Raw genomic sequence first — 17,938 nt, forward strand, 5'->3', positions numbered from 1 at the left:
AGTGGACCTAATCTGTCTGTGATAGTACAAGTGATACTATGAAAACACAACGGCAGCGTTGGTAGACTGAAGGTTTGAATAATGAGACCTCTCGTGTAACTTTCTCCTTCAATTTCAAGAAGGGTGTGTTTAAAAACGTCCAACATCACCATTAATACTATCATACCTATTTCCTTGCACTCTGGAGTTTTGCTTGACTGCACATTTACTTAATTTCAAATGTAAAAGCAGTTCAAATGATTTTATTTTTTTGGAAGAGTCTAGAATAGACACAGCTCAACTAAGTAATGTCTGATTTTTGTAAAACTTAATTCTCTGAAAAGATGTCCTTTTGGAAAAATATCACACTTTATAAAACATAAAACAAGTAAAAGATTAACAGAAGAAAGGAATTGGCGTAGACATTTCAGAGGGGACACTTAAACACACAGTGGTAATTCAGCCTAATTGCACTGCATGGGGGGGAACATCAGGATGCAGTTAACATTTTTCATTGGACAGAAGATTAAGTGTCCTGGCCAGTCTATCTATCTCAATCACGCCTGCGTTTTTACTGCTTGTCTAAGTGAAAGCTCGCCCTGATGTTGCTCCAGCCAGCCCTGATGAAAGAGACGGATGGAGGAGACCGATCTAGATAGGACTTGCGTACTTCGGTGCTCAGTCCAGTGTGGGGAATAGACGGGAGAGAATGATGCAGCAAACAGCTGTTGGGGAAGCATTTTAAGTCAACCAAGGGTAGTGTACCCTGATAACATTCCTGACCAGTCAAAGGTGGCTTGTGTTTGTCCAAGCATTACTTCCCTGGCCTTCCTGCAAGGCAAGGAGCCTCAGACAAGCTTGGCTCTGATCTCACATCTACTTCTAACATAAAACAATAACAAGTAGCCTTTATTTGTGCATAACGTTTTTAACAGAGCATGGGGGAAAAAGGCAGTGATGGAACTAACGGTATATATTTTATCAATTAACAATGGGATTTTGGCTATCCCAGATGTTGTCGATTGTCAGAGAATTAATTAAAAAAAGTGACTTTTCAAAGACCTTCGTAAATTGCATTTGACACATTCAGAAATGTATGACTCAAAGTGAAACATCTACAATCAACTCAAGTTTAAAAAAAACACTAATAAGATAAACAACATGAAATGACAATGTGGAAGTATAGTGAAATGCTAAAAAACATTTACCTCAAACTCATTTAGCAACTGCTGTTGAATTAATTTTTTGAATTGTCTGAACTTTTATGAAATGACACATTCAAACTTGCGCTATTAAGCATACAAAGCCTGCTCTAGGTCTGGTCAAGACATGTTTTACTTTCTTAAAGTGTTGAGTTTTGAAAAGAACGTTTACTCTCAGGAAGAAAATGAACAGATGAACAGATTGGTGTAACATGTCAATGTAGTTAAGCTATCTTGGCTTCTTGTGCATTGAGGATCACACTTGTTGGAACATGAGAATGGATGGGTTTTAAGGATAAATATAAGGCTCACTGTGTATGAATCATGCATTTCATAGCACGTTCAGAGAATATCATTTATTCTTTAATATTTCAAGGACAATGAAACTTTGGCACAGATAAAAGTTTAGCAAGACAAATTTTGTTTCTGCTTTTGTGAGAGAAAGTAATGGATCCTCTCGGTTCCCCTCCTGGCGGACACGGTAGAGAGTGGTTGAGAGCAATGTTTCTTGAGAAAGGCCGGCCTGTGCCAAACTAAGCTGTTGTACAAAGGGAGGGGAAATAACTATTCACACTGTCTTATCCCTGTGAAATTCCCATCATTCTGCCTCGACGAACATGTACTCTGCCGCATAAACAGTGGTTTAAAAGGATATATCGACATGTGGGCAGCAGCTTGTTTGCCTTACATACTGGGAGTTCATACGAGAAAGGGTGAATATGATTCTCTACTTAGTGCTATCAGAGGGCCACACAGCATGCCTGGGGATCCAAAGAGAAAGCTATCTATTTTAGGGGTGACTGCCTCTATGAGAGTTTATTTTCACTGATAATGTGGGCCAAAACTAACAATCGGATGATGCAGAAAGGCTAGGGAATGCTCCGAGGAATAAAAAGCTCTTCCTTCCTGACCCCAAAAACTTGTAAAAAGGAAACCATGTAAATTGCTGAAGGACACTACAATAACAGCTTCCAGAAAAGTTGTCTCGGCCGCACTTTCACTATGGCTGAAAACGGAAAGGAAACAGAGCTCTCTGCTTAGCATGTCATGGGAATAGGGAAAAACATTACAGCTTTGCCACAGTGTTTCCACATGGACATGAAAACGGAGCCCGACATTGGTAATGTTTCAGATTTTCAGGAAAAAGAGCATTAAGTAGGTTTGTCACCCAAAATATGTCCAGCCACGTTTGTTCTAAGAAATCTTTTTTCCCGAAATCACTGCAGCCCCAAACATACTGGAAGTTTTGATATTGGGCAGGCAGGTATTGTACACTTGTGTTTTAAAAAAAAAAAGCTCAATACATGAAGTCGTATATTTTCCTGTGCTTGAATCTGTCTAGTTTATCTTTCGCAGCTATAATGCGAGCATGTGGTTCCTTTTCCATCACTCATCTCAGTGAATCGCTCTCTGGTGGGCACTTTATAGGGAATTTATTTTGTTTTAATTATAAGGTTATACATTTGGCTAAATGCTTGAAGGATTTATGATGTCCCTTCTGAAAACCGTGTTGCTTGAAAGCTTGTAGCTTGGCACCCGCTGATGCATCTGTGAAATAAATTGAGAGCTTCCTCTGATAGGTTTGTGTTTCCATGTGCCCTCGAGTACATTCATTTCAGTCATTTTTTTTTTCATTTGGTTCCTGGAGGCTTTGTAAATGTGAGTGCTCTGCAATGTGTCACTCAGTAATGGGGGTGATTTTCTTTAACCTGAATGATTATATTATTTTACGCCACTTAAATAAAAAGAAAATCTTTAAACATAAAACCTTTACCTCCACTTTCTTGTTCCATGTTGAATGAGAGTCAATAGCCACTCTCGTTTACCTCTTTTTTATATTTTATTGTACTGTAGCATTCATATATTTTCTTACAAAACAACTCGAACGAGAGCTAAATCTTTATTTATGGTCAGAAGAGTTGCCAAAAGCACGAGGTTCATGGCTGTATCTCTGCCACTGCTAAGGTTGAGTGATTATGAGCCGAGTATTAAATAGTAAAAGCTTAGCTGGAGCGAAACATTAGATGTAATAGTCAATTTTAGTGCACAGTTAGTGGGCAAGTAACGTAGTGTTATCACAAGCTGCTGCAAATCACAACTGTGTTAGAACCTATTTCAGTCTTTGAACCGGCTGTTATCTTTGTTGTATTTTTATTTTATAATAACTCTTGATAAACAGAGCAGATGATAATACTTCCCACCCGTATCTGCGGGTATTTCCTTTTCCCGAGACTACAGGTCCATTTAAGTTGTGTGCAGTACATCAAGGTTTGATAATGGTTGAGGAAACTGAAACAGCATTTAGCAGCTAAACCGCATCGACAATTCGAGCCTCTCTCAATACATACCCCAGGATATCTACACAGTGTGAATTAACTATAACGTTCCAGTCTCTGTTTTTTTATAGAGCTGCTTGTTCTTTCACGAAAAAACCCAGAGAAAACATGAATTTCTTGGATTGCTGGTTCTGGCACAGAGCAGGAGAATGAAAAATCTGAATTTATTGCAAATTGTGCTGCTGTCGCTTCATGCCTCATTTTATGTTCATCACATTTTAAATGTTGATGTGTGTAGTTCTGTTTGATCCCCTCATTCTCTACATGTTAATTTAATAAAGTGTCTCCAGTGTGGAAAAAAAATCCTGAAGCATCTCCCCATGTTGCCTCTGAGACCGACTCTCCCCGCAGCGTCTCTTTGACTCACCCCGACAGATGTTGCTTTTTGAGAGGATATCTTTCAGTCAACACTGGGGAGCTTTCCAGAGGTTCGAGAGGACAGAGCCGTTTGACCTTTTATTTTAAGCGCAGCCCTACAAATTTAGTTTTGCTATGTTTTCCAATTGCAGTAAAACCAAAAGAATCACAATTGCACAGTTAAAAGAGATTCTTTAATCTGTAAAGAGAGGGCTGTAGAATCAGTCAGAGTTGATGACAGGAAGCAAGTAAAGGTAAATACAGATAAAGAAGTAGATAAGGACAGAGAGCAAGATACAGGGTGAAAAATGAACTCTTTTACTCCCTCACAGTATGGGCTAGAACAATCTCTAAATGTCTAATGATGGGCTCCATTCCTTTTGTTTTGTTCTTGTGGTGGTGGGATAGGAGCCACTTGTTCTTAAAGCCTCTGTGTCAAATCTAGGAATTATCTCACTTACGGTATTTATTCTGACATTGTTTGTCCTGTGGTGTGGTAGAGAGAGAAGTTAGTGGGTGAATATCATGTATTATATATTTTTAAAAAAAATCTAATCCCAGTCCAAAGCTGTGTTTGACTCGTCTGGGAGCCCAGCCAGGCTTCTCACATTCAATACCAGGACTGGAGTTGGCACAGAGACTACAGACGTGACACAGTGAAGTGAGTTATATATCCCCACTTTCGAAATATAACACCCTCAAAACATGGTACAGAACAAGTCAAAAGTCCACATAAAATCATTCACATTTTAGAGCTTTCACCACGCTTCCTTTCCTTCGTACTTTCAGCTTGTTGTGTGCCTTTTTTGTGCCACTGCAGTCAGTAATGTCAAAGCAAGCTACTAGCTGATGGAAAACACCTGCTCACACTGTTTCAAGTATATTCTATATTAAAAATAGGAACAATACATCCATCATAATGCAGGCACTATTATAAAAAGAATTCAGCAAGACATTCGGAAATTACCATTTATTAAAGATCAGTAATCTAACACATTTGAAGGTTTAAAGATTGCTGTTCAATTTGTATAATGATTAATCTTTACATAATTGCAGTTGCGACCTGGCTACTTGTTCACAATTGAATTTTAATGTTTAGGATGAATTCTTCACTAAATATTGTATTATTATCCCTTCCCGTACAACAGCAACTTCCTAGCCCTAAACTCTGCTGGTCTACGGTGTTCTAACAGGAAGTTTCTCATAAATCTATCATTGATCGAACAGATGTATGTGCTTTTTGAGTCTGCATTTAAAAAGAAAATACAAATGCCTCACAAATGGTCCCTGATGTTTATTTAAATTGACATGTTTGCAGTGGTTGTGAGACGGAGAGGCTAACCCCCCAGAATTGCGTGTGTTTGGTTATCTCTGCATGGGTGTACAGACACATTTGTGTCACTCTAAATTCCATTGCTTTATCATGTGTCTGTTTTATGACATTGTTTGACTTTCATGAGTCTTTTTGGATGAAATGACCTTCAGCTTAACTGATGGCCTGTAAAGGATCAAATGAACCGTTCCTTCTCTGGACTCGTACAGTCATAAGGTGAAGCTCCGACAAAAAAACCTGTCACATTTTCTTAGCGACTGTCAAACAGCACTTCAGTTATGAACGTAGATGTATACATTTTTTAGTCATGTCTGGTGTCTAGACTAACCCAAGACATATGTCAAACCAGAGAAACTCCTTCCTAACAATGCACAAAACACAGTTTCTGTCTGCAGTCATGCAGTTTCATGAATAGAGTAATTCCTTAATTACTAATAGTAAACAGGGATTTGAAGAGCTCCTGAATTGTGTACAAACCTCTCATTTTAAGCTGATCCTGACCAGCTGACGTAGTTTTCATTACCTAGGATGTGTAGTTGTTCCTAGTTGGCTTCACATTTGGGGTTTCAAAGTTCATTTTTTACCTTGGAATCAGCAGTTTAAATATTCACCCCAAGGCCCATATACTGTAGTATCTCTCTTATAATTGTTCAGAAAAAAATGGAAATCTAAACATTTACAATCCATGTGACTGAGCATAGGATATGATCAAATTCTGAAGTTAACTTGTGGTAAGCCTGGACAGTTAGTGAAAAGGACTTTATTTAACCAATTTTCCTGCCATATCCCACCCTCTGAAGTTTGTTGGACCAGAGGATTAGATCGTAAGGCTGTTTGTGTTTGCCATACATATTCCAAACGCAAAGTATGTTTGATGTTGTTGAAATGTGTGCAAATTCCTGTGTGATGTGCTAGGATGTTTTGCTTTGTTGTCTGACCATAATGATCCTTATTTAGTTGCACTTGCTTTTGATCACCATCATATCCTTTTTGACTGTTTATACACACATCTTGTGCACTTTAGACTAAGAAATGCAAAAATAAACAGAAACCTAGGCTCACGAAGCCAGGGATTATACATGCAGTGCACTTTGTGTACTCCATACTTCTTTAAATCCTCCTAATCTTTCATTATGTCTTATTTAGCATTTCCTAACCGAAATCTATTATATCTAAAATCTATTGTAAATCATCCCAAAAACATATGTTTGCCAAACTGTAGTCCGATTGCTATGCTTTTTTCAACTAACTTCAGATGCATAATGCACAAATGATATATTATATCCTGTGGCTTGTCTCAAAAGACCAGTATCATAGCAAGCTATAGACAAGTCACACAAACATGCACATTATCAGTTTTCCATCTGCTGAAGCAGAAATGAAATGCTTCTAAGGTTGCAGCATGATGCCTCTTTTTTTCCTTTTTAACAACGGCTATGTTGAATCACCTGAAATTGAAGCAGTGTTAGTTGAGCTACCACGCCTCTTCTTACTGCTCAACTCTTGTTTAGATTTAGTGTCGCTTTAGAATCATTCAAGGGAAAGTTCAACCCACATGAATACACACACAGTCCATTCTGCGTTTATAGGTATTTTAAACTGATGAAGTAGCCATTTATGTGATTCATAGCCCTTTGGGTGTTAGCCACTAGCAAAAGCAACAGTTTGATAGTGGAAAATGACTCGTTGTGAGTAACATGATCTGGACCCGATGCGATAGCGTCAATCTGTCATTACTGATAAAAGCAATGCAGAGCAGAGTAAAGAATTTAGGGGTGGGGGGGACAAAACACAAGGAGATGGATAGATAGAAAGAGCATCAGAAAGAGAAAGTGAGAAAAAATGCAAGGCTGTGGTTGATGTTCACTGTGGTGATTGTAACCCTTGGCGACGACAGCAATGGTTTATATACTCTGGAGTCCTCGCCTAATGGGATGTTAGTATGAAAGATAAACATGTATATGACGTTGAAGAAAACAAACCCTGTCATTAAACAGCCATACATTTTGATTAGAAGAGACCAAGCTTGATAGATAGTGTTACTGGCACACAAACTGGAAGACTGGAGCCATTTCCCTCCCTGACGTTTTGCCCAGCTAGGCTGTTCAACATACAACAGTAATGTTTCTGTCATGACTGAGCTTAAAACAAAACATGTCTTTCTGCATCTTAATTATACAGCTTTTTGGCAGATGAATGCCCTGCAGTGATGTTTAGAGGGTACACTGGAATGCTATCTCAAATATTTAGATGTAAACGCCTCCTCCGTGGGATGGTGGATTTTTGGTATCCTTGTGTGCTTCAGTTAAAGGGGCAGACTGACATGGACCATAGCATTGACACAAAAAAGCCATCGTCGTGGACGTTCCCGCTTGTATGTGTCCCTGAGGAAAGATTCCATGTTGGACAACTTGCGTCAGAATAACAACGTCCCCTCTGATGCTACTCGCTGTTTAAGACCTCTGGATGAGTGAGCAGGTCCGAGTTTGTTTGGTTGTTTAGGTTTCGATACGCATTCCCATGTCTTGGGTGAATGCAAGTACTTCCTCTCCCATATGGAAAGATACGCATAATTAATTGGATTAATTTTTGGGCCCATTTTGACATCAGAGGGCATGATTGTAATTGTGAAAATATACATTCATGCTTAGGTTGTACTTAAGTGCATTTATTTTTTTAACATGGAAAGAGACCACAAGATGTTGTCATGGTTGCATGAATGTATAAGTCAAACATAAAATAAATGTATTACTCAGCACAGTGTTTGAACTAAGACTGTCAGAGAGGGAATAAATTGGGTCCTTTGGTACTTTTCTGAGGGGTTACTTCTTCCTGCAAGGGGGACAACAAACAATTGTGTGTAAACCATACATCCAGTTAGTGATACAAAGTAATATTAAGATAATACACAAATAGAAATGAGATGTATTACTGTTGATTGCCATTGTTTTGTATTTGATAAAGTTTAAGATAGAAGATTGTATATAAAGCTGTAACAAATAGACAAAGGTAATATTCCCCACTTATCTGGACTTACTGTAGCTCACATTTAGTTATAATACTAAATTACAGGAATTCCCCTTTTTATATATTTATATTCACAAGTGGCATTATTGTTATTGAATGTTATCATCCTTATTATTATAGATTATTCTTTACAATTATTAAAATGGAATACTGGTAAGTCGGCTCTAAAATAAAAAAATGTAATTTGGTGTATTGGTGTAATTAGTTATTATTTACTAGCGTTAGCTGTTGTTTAGAACTGTCAGTACTGCTATCTAGCAACAACATACAGATAGCTAACACAATACAGTTTATCGACAGACAGAAGTGTGACTTTTTTGTCTATATCAAAACAATAAAGGCTAGCATTTTGCTTCCAGAATATATTTGGCATGCGCATACACTGGCTTGAGCTGATGTTTCATTTTGTAGTTTGGCCAAAAATATGTGTTGGTACAGCTTATAAAACAAAAAAATTGGGAAGGCTGCTAGCAGCTGTGTCCTTACATGATTTTATTAGGAAAGGTAGGAGCTTTGCTGTACAGGGGTTTATTTTCTGTGGATCAAACTCTGTAAAGTATATTTCCATGTGTCCTTGCATGCTAAAAAAAAAATCTACGTTTCTTTAGAGATTGAAAATAAACTTCCACATACATGCTATCAGTGACTTGAGATATACTATGTGCTGCTACTGGAATTTACTAAACTAAATTACATCTGTCTGGACCAACTCCAACCAATGAATTTGAATCGTACAAAGTATTCACACCACCGTACCGATATGAATAATAAAAAGCAAACATTTCTGTTGGATGTGCTCAAACTTTCTCAAGAGTGCTAAAGCGCTTAAGTTCAAGGTTAAATATTTAGTCTATTATTTTATGCTAAAATATATATATCTTATTATAAAACATTACTTAAGTTTACATATTACACACTTGCAAATGATTTCACTAATTAATTGTTTGACGCTCAAACGAATTATTGCAGTTATATCTTGTAGATCTCTTAGACCTCTTATGCTATAAGCTTCATTAATGTTGTTTGATTTGAGCTAAAGCTGGTATATTTGTTTTTCAAGTCCAGAACAAAAGCTAAACTTGGAAACCAAAATCACTTTCTTTGTCTTACAGGAAACATTTTGTTTTAAACGCTATCTTTTCTTGTCCTAGAGGAAGATGAAAACAGAAACCGTGGGCTTTTATATTTTTGGCTTTTTGAATTTATCCTCCTAAATCTCCAATTTGACTCAACTAAAGCCACATTTCTGCCATTTTATGTTTCGAAATCATGATTTAGGACTAGATTCTCCCCATTGTTACTCATACTTTATTGAAATCAAGCCTTGTTTTTTCTTTGTGGTTTACTATTGTTGTAACTGAGTAAATTGACAGCTTAGAGAGGTCATTAGTCATTTGAAAAATTAAACATATCAAAATCTGACATTACATTTTCCACTCTGTTTTAACAATTTGTGGTTTATTTTAACATTTAACACTGAATAATGATTTTCAAGGCTATGTCATATGCATTTGACTGAATATGGAAAATCGATTTGGCCTAAAGAATTTACCCTCAGGTTCTGATTTGTTTTTCCGTAAGAACCAACAAATCAACCAACCTTGACAACTTAACAATGGGCCAAATATTCTCACTTTCTTTTATATTCTGCCCTGTTGACAAGCCATTTTGCCAGAAAACCTTTGAAATAGTTTGCCTTTTAAACCTGCCAAATGATTTTGGGCACCTCCAAGTAATCACGGTGATCTACGCAGTCATTTATACAGAGCCATTTCTCTGAAGGAATTGGTTTGTTTCAGGTTGTTTATACAAGGCTCATTATATCCTTAGAAATGCACAACCAAAAACAAATCAGCACAATAGCATCTTGGCAGGAACTCCAAAGGGAAGAAAAGAAGAAAGATAAATCTAAAAGGAGAGGAAAAAAAGAGTCTTAGAACTCTGGGTGCTGGCTTGTTTTTCAGATGGCAGTCAAGTCCATTTGGCCAAAGAAAGTGCCGATCAACAGAGAACGGACAGAGCAACAGATATGAGGCAAGGCCTGGACCACCCACCTAACTACAGACCCATGTTTCTACCCTATATGATGATATACACCATTCACTAAGCTACACTCCCTTAAGTTATGGTTTGCTATGCATATTGGCTCTCCTGTCTTTCACATCATAACCAGTTTACATTATGACTGGCAGAATTTCCACTTAAAAATGTTGTCACTTTTGTTTTTTTGATTAATTCTTGATTTCATTCAGAGGTGATGGTTTTTCATTTCTAACAACTAATGTTGCTACGAAGGAGGACAACTTTTATCAGATGCTTAAGTTGATGTACACCATGGCCTTGGAAGTGTTTGTTTGAAAAAGTTTGTAATTTAGCTACAAGCAACGGTGGCATGTTGGAATAGATAGAAAGACACGCGCTAGTTTTTGGTTTTGGAAAAGTTAAAATAAAGACCCTACAAATGATTTATTTTAGGGATATGATCTCATTTTCACCATTTCATTATGTTAAATAATAATTTTCCAAACATATCCTGCCTGCAGTCACAACAGCTAATAGTTATGATTGGCAAATTCCTGCGTGGTGGATATGACAAGCAAATGGTCAATTGATCAAAAGGGAAATCCAAACTGTTTGTTAGTTATATTTCCATCTGTCTACTACCATTTCGTTCTATTCACACTCTATAAGAGGAAAGAAATGTGGCAGCAATTGAGTGAAGGCCTGGATGTTGGCCACCAAGGCGAAGGTCACAGAGGTTAACTACGAGTTCAACCTGAGTTGTTACTCACATAATCTTGACAGGGTTTAGGACAGTTTAAATAGTCTTAAAACTATTTCAAGGTGGATGCCAAAACATCCAGTGAGTGAATAAGACAAAATACGAACATAGGTTGGACATGTATTTTACAAAATCTTAGAGTCACACAAGGCAGTTACTTTGGGTATTACCTTATACTATGGTGAATAATAGGCCTTTCAATAAAGGGTGTCCAATTCACCCCCTCATTGCTGGTGGACGATAAGAAGGCGTAAGTGTATATGCTGGCATTCGTTACGCAGTCGTTGTTTTACACCAGGAGGTGCTGATTCAAGCGGTGGGTGGCAGTGTGTAACAGCCCCCCATTCTCTAGTCCATTAAAGTGGACTGAAATGGATCAAGGCCTGACGTGAAGGATGCATCCCAGAAGCCTTAACGCTTCACCAACACTATCCCCCACCCGCACACACAGCCAGAGATAAGCAGGGATGTGACAGAGCTACAGCAGTAAGTGTTTTATACAGTCCAGACTCACTGTTTAATAATTCTCACAGTGTCTCTCAGCGCCACAACCACTGCCGCTGTTTAGAAAAAGATCAAGACCCCCTTTTAGAATGGCTAAATGGAAAATGTCAGAAAAGTGGTAAACATTTGCAGTAATCTGTAACAATGATAGCAGGGAGTATCGTGTTAAGGGATCATCCTGTTCTTGGCTGTGATGGCAATTTAGCATTTGCACCTTGACAATGTACAGAATAAGTGTGTTTGGTATCTTTGGATTATGTGCCTTTTTGTCTGTGAACACTTGACCCTCTATATGACCAACATTCCTTTTGCCCTTCAAATATTCATCCTCATACATGCTTTATGTCGTACAGCTTGTCATTTAGGTTATAGACAGCCCAAAGCATCTTGCATAGTGATTAGCCAATTGTACCTCATAAACTGTCTTAAGGGAACCAGTCAGTACATGCACTGCATTGTGAGGGTGCAGTTAAGGTTCTAATGGTTTTCCATCCTTGTGATGTCAGGGAGCATCATTAGTAAAGTCGCAGGCAGTCCGCATGAAGCCAGACAGTGCCAAACACAGCACCTTAAACCGTCAGTGAAAAGTAGCACTTAGGGAAACATAAACTTGTGTTTATGTGACTCTCATTTAGCAAACAGTGATTTTGTGAAACCAAGGCTACATTAAGTTGTTTCTAAAAGCAGACCATGGTACTATTTTACATTCTGGAATGTCCCCTACAGAACTATTTATTTCATCATATTGAAGTTTCATTTAAATGTCTCTCTTCTCTTACCTATCTTTTGCAAAGTGTGAACCAAGGGAAATTGATAAAAGTGAAATGGTTTTCAACATGGAATTTGAAGTGTAATTGTGAAAAATAAGAGGAACATTCTTTTATTTACAAATACAAAGCTAAATGTAAAACCAATAAAACAAACATACCTCTCAATAAACTTTGTTTTGAAGCTACAGCCTTACTTGGTTTAGTTTGTCCATATTGGAGATGGAAGTAGACACTGCTTCATAAACTGAATAACTTTATGACTGTTTTACTCTAGTGGAGCTGTATCAGTAAATGATTCACTTTTATATCATTTCACTTGCAGTCCTAGTGTCTGCTTTGTAGCAGAAGTTACACATTTTCACTTTAGAGACTCAATGTATAAAGATCATGTGACTTCTTAATGTATGAAATACCATTTCTACCACGTTGTTTGAATCCTACTGCAGACATCCCACTAAGATGGCCTGTACGCTTAAGTGTGACTTAAGTTAATTTATTTTGAGGTGGTTTACCAAACCCTAAAGCTTTTAAACCATGTTTACTTGTCTGGAACCTGTTTCTTGTCAATCCTGAGATGTAGAATTCCCTAAAAAACAGCACCATGATGGAAATACATTCGTTCCACTTGTATATTTAGAATGTGTTTATATATTCTGGAGAAAATAAGCCAGCGGTTTTGAGCCCCATCTCTTAGTAAAAATGAAAGCACCACAACCCATGCATTCTCATTATGCACTCATTTTTATTTCACCATCCCAATCCCATTCCCAACTGACACAAATTTGCCTTTTAGCTCTGACAATGAAAGAGAGTACTTGCTTTGTGTATTTTGCATGGTTGGAAATAGTTATTATTGGTAGTCACTGACTAGAAAAGCAAAGCATTTAACTGGAGCCAAGGCTAGAAACCATCTAAATAGCCCAACACCCACATAGACCCATTTTACGGCTTCCTGAGTGGTCATTTTACATGATTGGGCGTGTTTGCGTAATCTTGTTTCTCCTTGGTACTTTCCATTTATGACCCTCTAGATCCACCCTTGAGTCACACACATTTCCTAGGACACAAACCATAAAGTGATAACTCTGCTTAGGTTTTCATTCACCATCTGTCCCCTCAATATATTTTGTCTCAAGGTGACTTGCAATGTGCAAAGCTTTTTCCGGTTCTCAGAGGGTTGACACAATCACCTCAGCAGATGAGTGAACTGCAGTGAAAAGAAAAGAAGTTGTAAGCACAAAGAAGAGAGATTTAGGTTGAAATGTAATGGTCTGCCTAGAAGGATTTTAAATGTAGACCTTCCAAGTTTAAACATTTTACATTTCTAGGTGGACTAAAAAAACATTTCCAAACACAGGCGTTGTATCTGGTGTATTATCAGGCAGAGTTATCCATCATCACTTGTGCTTTGTAGATTCCAGACTCAGTATTTATTTCCATTTCTTCAGGCCAGACTATTGGAGGATATGTCGAAAGTGACACTTATATCAGCTCTATATAGTTCATGATTAGGGGAAGGGGTTTGTTCCTGGAAAAAAAACTCTGTAAAACTGTTGCCAAGAGATATTCCATGTTTAATATTACATTGAAGTACAGCTAATTCAACTTGACGGACCTGTGCAAATGGAGAGATCGAAGTTTCATTTGAAGAGTTGACAGATCCATCCTTGATCAACTGGTTCATTAGCTGTTCGACTCGGATAGATTTGAAATGTTTGTCATATCATATTTTCTTTTGCAAAGCAGAATAATTGTTATTTTTCTGCAAATCAATGAGAAATAATAATTTGCAGAATCAACAGTATACTACAATGTTCCAATTTATATAGATATGATAATATTTCTGTCATGACCAACAAAACAGACCCAAAACTAAACAGTCAACCTATTCATTGCATGATAAAATGTTAAGATCACTTTTTAATTGGAAGCACTCTAATATACAATTGTCAAGATGGAGCCAAAATGGAAATCCCCAAAAACAGGAGATCTCACCGACCTTGCTAAAGTTTTTCAATTCACCCAGAATGATTGCAAGCAAAGAAAGGCAAGCTAACGTTAGTTCAGACTTGCGCAGTCACCAGCTGCTCTTTGTCTTGTAACACACAACTAAATACTTTCCTCCACAGTCTCTTTCCTCCGTGTGTGTTATGAGTTTAATTCGGCCCACGGCTACAATACAGGATGGGAACTGTTGCTCAGGACACCAACACATACATATGATGTTTTGCTGTTTGACTCTGATTTGTCTTGGCTGATGCGTTCCTAAAACATAGCTGTTAACATACATTCATGAGCCAAGAGCAAAATTGTGGGCGATTATTGAATTAGATAATTACAATTTAATGTCAGATTCATTTATAAAAAACAAATTGATCCTTAGACGGATAAGCTCTCCTATATCTGATAAGTCAAATGATGCAAAATGATCTACAAACAAGACTCAAGGAAACGTTGAAAGACGTTGTGGAATTACTTAACTTAGTTAACTCCTAAAATGCCTTTTGGGCCAACACAACTTAATATAAGTTTTCATTTTGTTCTGATGGCCCGTTCAGTATATTGGGAGTTTTGTGTGCACTGATAGTAAGCATTTTCCTCTGGTCAGGAGCCGCTACTGTGTTTTTTCTTTTTTATGGTTGTGGGCCGGTCTGTGCCAAAATGCCAGCGCCGATTTTCTATCCCAGTCCAGCCCTGGTAGGGAACAATGGCTCGCTTCTGTGTGCCTGTCTGATGTCAGTTATTAAACATCTTTTTACCATTGTACCCTACTGTGATAGACAAGAAAGTTAAACATTGGTTCAATTGATTGCCAGATTTACCTCTGAGTTAAAATGGACCTTAACCTACAGGCTCCAAGTTATTGTTTTTGTAAATATTTCCAAACATACATTGCTAGGATGCACCTTCAAGTATACTTTACATTCTTCTGTATTATTATATATTTCCTGTCATCCATATCTAATCCGTTTCCTGCAACCTTTCTTTGGTGCAGATTGAGAACTACATCAAAGAGAGCATGAAGGCCGAGATGGCTCAACTGCAGCAGAGCGCCGTCCACAACCACACTGCAGCCATGTTGGAAATGGGAACCAACCTTCTATCTCAGACGGCTGAACAGACACGCAAGCTGACTGACGTTGAGACGCAGGTAACACCTTCAAAACAGACACTTACATTAAGGCTCACAAACATGTTGATGTGCCCCATTCAATTCTGTCTTTATGCCGCTGAGATGATCCATCCTATGCGTCATTAGCTCAACAATTCCACGATTCACTGCCCCAAAAAGGTTACAGAGCACTGGCCAAACACAATACTGATGCTATGTAAATGCCTAACCCTCCTGTGACTTATTTGGCTCAGTTTCCTTTTAGTGTTTATATGGAGGAGTTTGAGTAAGAGGTGACGGAAAGTTGTGAAGTTAGCGTTGGGTCATTTTTGCTAAAGCACTAAAACGATAACTGTTTGCAAAGTTAAAAAAGATAATCATAGCAGAGATGAAAATCTCCTAAGTATAACCATGTGTTTGGGGAACACTTGACAAATGAAAACAGAGTTGATGGTTTTTATGTGCAGTGTGTTTTTCCAGTGTCTAAAAAGCCTTAAATACAGCCCTGCATTTTTTGTTCCTCTTTAGGGCTTGGTGCACATGAGCAAGATATTAGCTAGTGTTATTGCACATAGCATGTATAGAGGCAATATATAATCTACTGTATATATCTGTGCATTTCTTATCATCGTAGGTTTTGAATCAGACATCGAGGCTCGAGATCCAGCTGCTGGAAAATTCTCTTTCCACTAACAAGTTGGAGAAAGAGTTAATGCTCCAGACCAATGAGATCAGCAAGCTGCATGACAAGAACAGGTAAACAGACAATGCTTCAAGCAAACATAACACACACACACACTAAAAATCATCGACTCTGCAGGAGGAAGGAAATAAAGATGATACATCGACACACAAAGAGCCGGTCTCTACTGCTGTTCTCTGCTGGGTTGTGTAAACAAAATCAAAAACTTGCTACCAGCTTTCATTGACCACCATATAGTCTGAACATTTATCAAAACAATATTCAGTTGTATATACAATATCATAATGGGGAGCTTGCATTTTCTATTTCAGTACATCAGTTAAAAATGCAAGATGCTTTCCATGTTAGGCCCATTGTGCCTTTCTTGCAAAATCCTGCAATTAAAATGTTGCTTTTGGGTTTCATGTCTCCAAATCTTGATTGGTGCTGTGGGATTGTCTCAAATGATATAATGTTTAAAAGGGTTTGGTCCCCATCTCTCATTGCAGTATCCATAGCAATCAATGCAATCACTTTGGAAAAGAATGAACACATAGCGTAATCTCTGGTGATTCTGTTTTTTTAGTTATTCCTAAACCGTATTGGAATAGATTCCTGAGGGGAAATTTTCTTAAGCTTTAGCAATTATGACATTATTTCATCTTGTGCGTGTCTTCTGTACTTTTCCTTTACCAAATCTATAATAGAGGAGACCATATGATCAGTTGATGAATTTTGATGTCAGTTTGTATCATCTTTCAGGCATTAGATTATACACTGGTAATTCTCAGATACTGAACAGCTTATTCATTTACCTCAAATGAGTCCGATGGAACATCATAAATGTATATGTTTAAATTTTGTGGGGCACACATAGTCAAGAGGATATGTCACCACCTATTAATTGCTCAGTGTTCATCACAAAATAACAGCCAGAAGCAACAAGAGCAAAAGAGGGATTCAGCTGAAAGATGAAAAAGATGCATAATCAGTGAGTCACTGGTAATATCATAACAAAAGTTGCAAAACAATCTTAAATCCATTTAAATCCGCATCAACAAATCTCATACCAGCCGATGTGGATGCCCTGAAGGACCATAATAATTGGCAACTTATCTATCTTGCATAACAAACTTTTTATCCTATTTTCTTTTCCGCAGCCTCTTGGAGCAGAAGATGTCAGAGATGGAGATGCGACACAGGGAAGAGCTGGATACCCTGAAGCAGGAGAAGGGGAGTCTCCAGGTCCTGGTGGGGAGGCAGAGCGGGGTTATCGGGGAACTAGAAGCCCAACTAAACCGGGCCGCAGGAAATGGCACGGCCCTGCAGAGACAGCAGCAGGAGATGATGGATACCGTCCATAACCTGCTCAACCTCTGCTCCAAAGATGGAGGTAAGCCAACTGGAATCAAAGGGTCACATGCAAAGAAGTTTGGAATCTTGTTCACATCAAGAGCATAGACAGTTGTATTGTGCCAAAACCAAAAAGCCAGGTAGCTGAGCAAAGCCACTGATCCCAGCTTCTCAAAGAGGGAACAATCAGTGAAATACTGGATTGGTTTAGATGCTCGCAAAAAGGAGCAAGGCTGTGTTTCAAAGTTAAACTAGTAGAGAGAAGCAATCTTTGACCACCTGGAAATAAGAAGAGGAGCTACCGACTGTGTGGCCTTCTTCTAACCCAGAGGATATTGTATGTTTGATTACAATTACTACTTTATAGAGATATTCATGATCCTCAGAGGATAAATCCTCCCACTGAATGTTCACGTAATCACTCCCTTTTCCACTAGGGCCCCCATGACATTTGTGGTTTTGAGCATGAATTTTAGTCAAGATTTCCGTATTCGTTTTTGA

At 38.1% G+C, this 17,938-nt stretch overlaps 1 protein-coding gene across 2 annotated transcripts in view; it reads left to right on the top strand.

Moving 5' to 3' along the window:
• angpt1 (angiopoietin 1) overlaps window positions 1–17,938 on the top strand; it is a 48,641-nt gene that overhangs the window by 3,178 nt on the left and 27,525 nt on the right. For both annotated transcript variants that reach the window (XM_063899688.1, XM_063899687.1), the window contains exons 2-4: window positions 15,286–15,441; window positions 16,037–16,158; window positions 17,245–17,477. In XM_063899688.1, coding sequence (XP_063755758.1) covers window positions 15,286–15,441; window positions 16,037–16,158; window positions 17,245–17,477 — 511 coding nt within the window. The remainder of the gene's footprint in view (window positions 1–15,285; window positions 15,442–16,036; window positions 16,159–17,244; window positions 17,478–17,938) is intronic.

This window comes from Eleginops maclovinus, chromosome 13 (genome assembly GCF_036324505.1).
Source record: "Eleginops maclovinus isolate JMC-PN-2008 ecotype Puerto Natales chromosome 13, JC_Emac_rtc_rv5, whole genome shotgun sequence".
Lineage (NCBI taxonomy): Eukaryota > Metazoa > Chordata > Actinopteri > Perciformes > Eleginopidae > Eleginops > Eleginops maclovinus.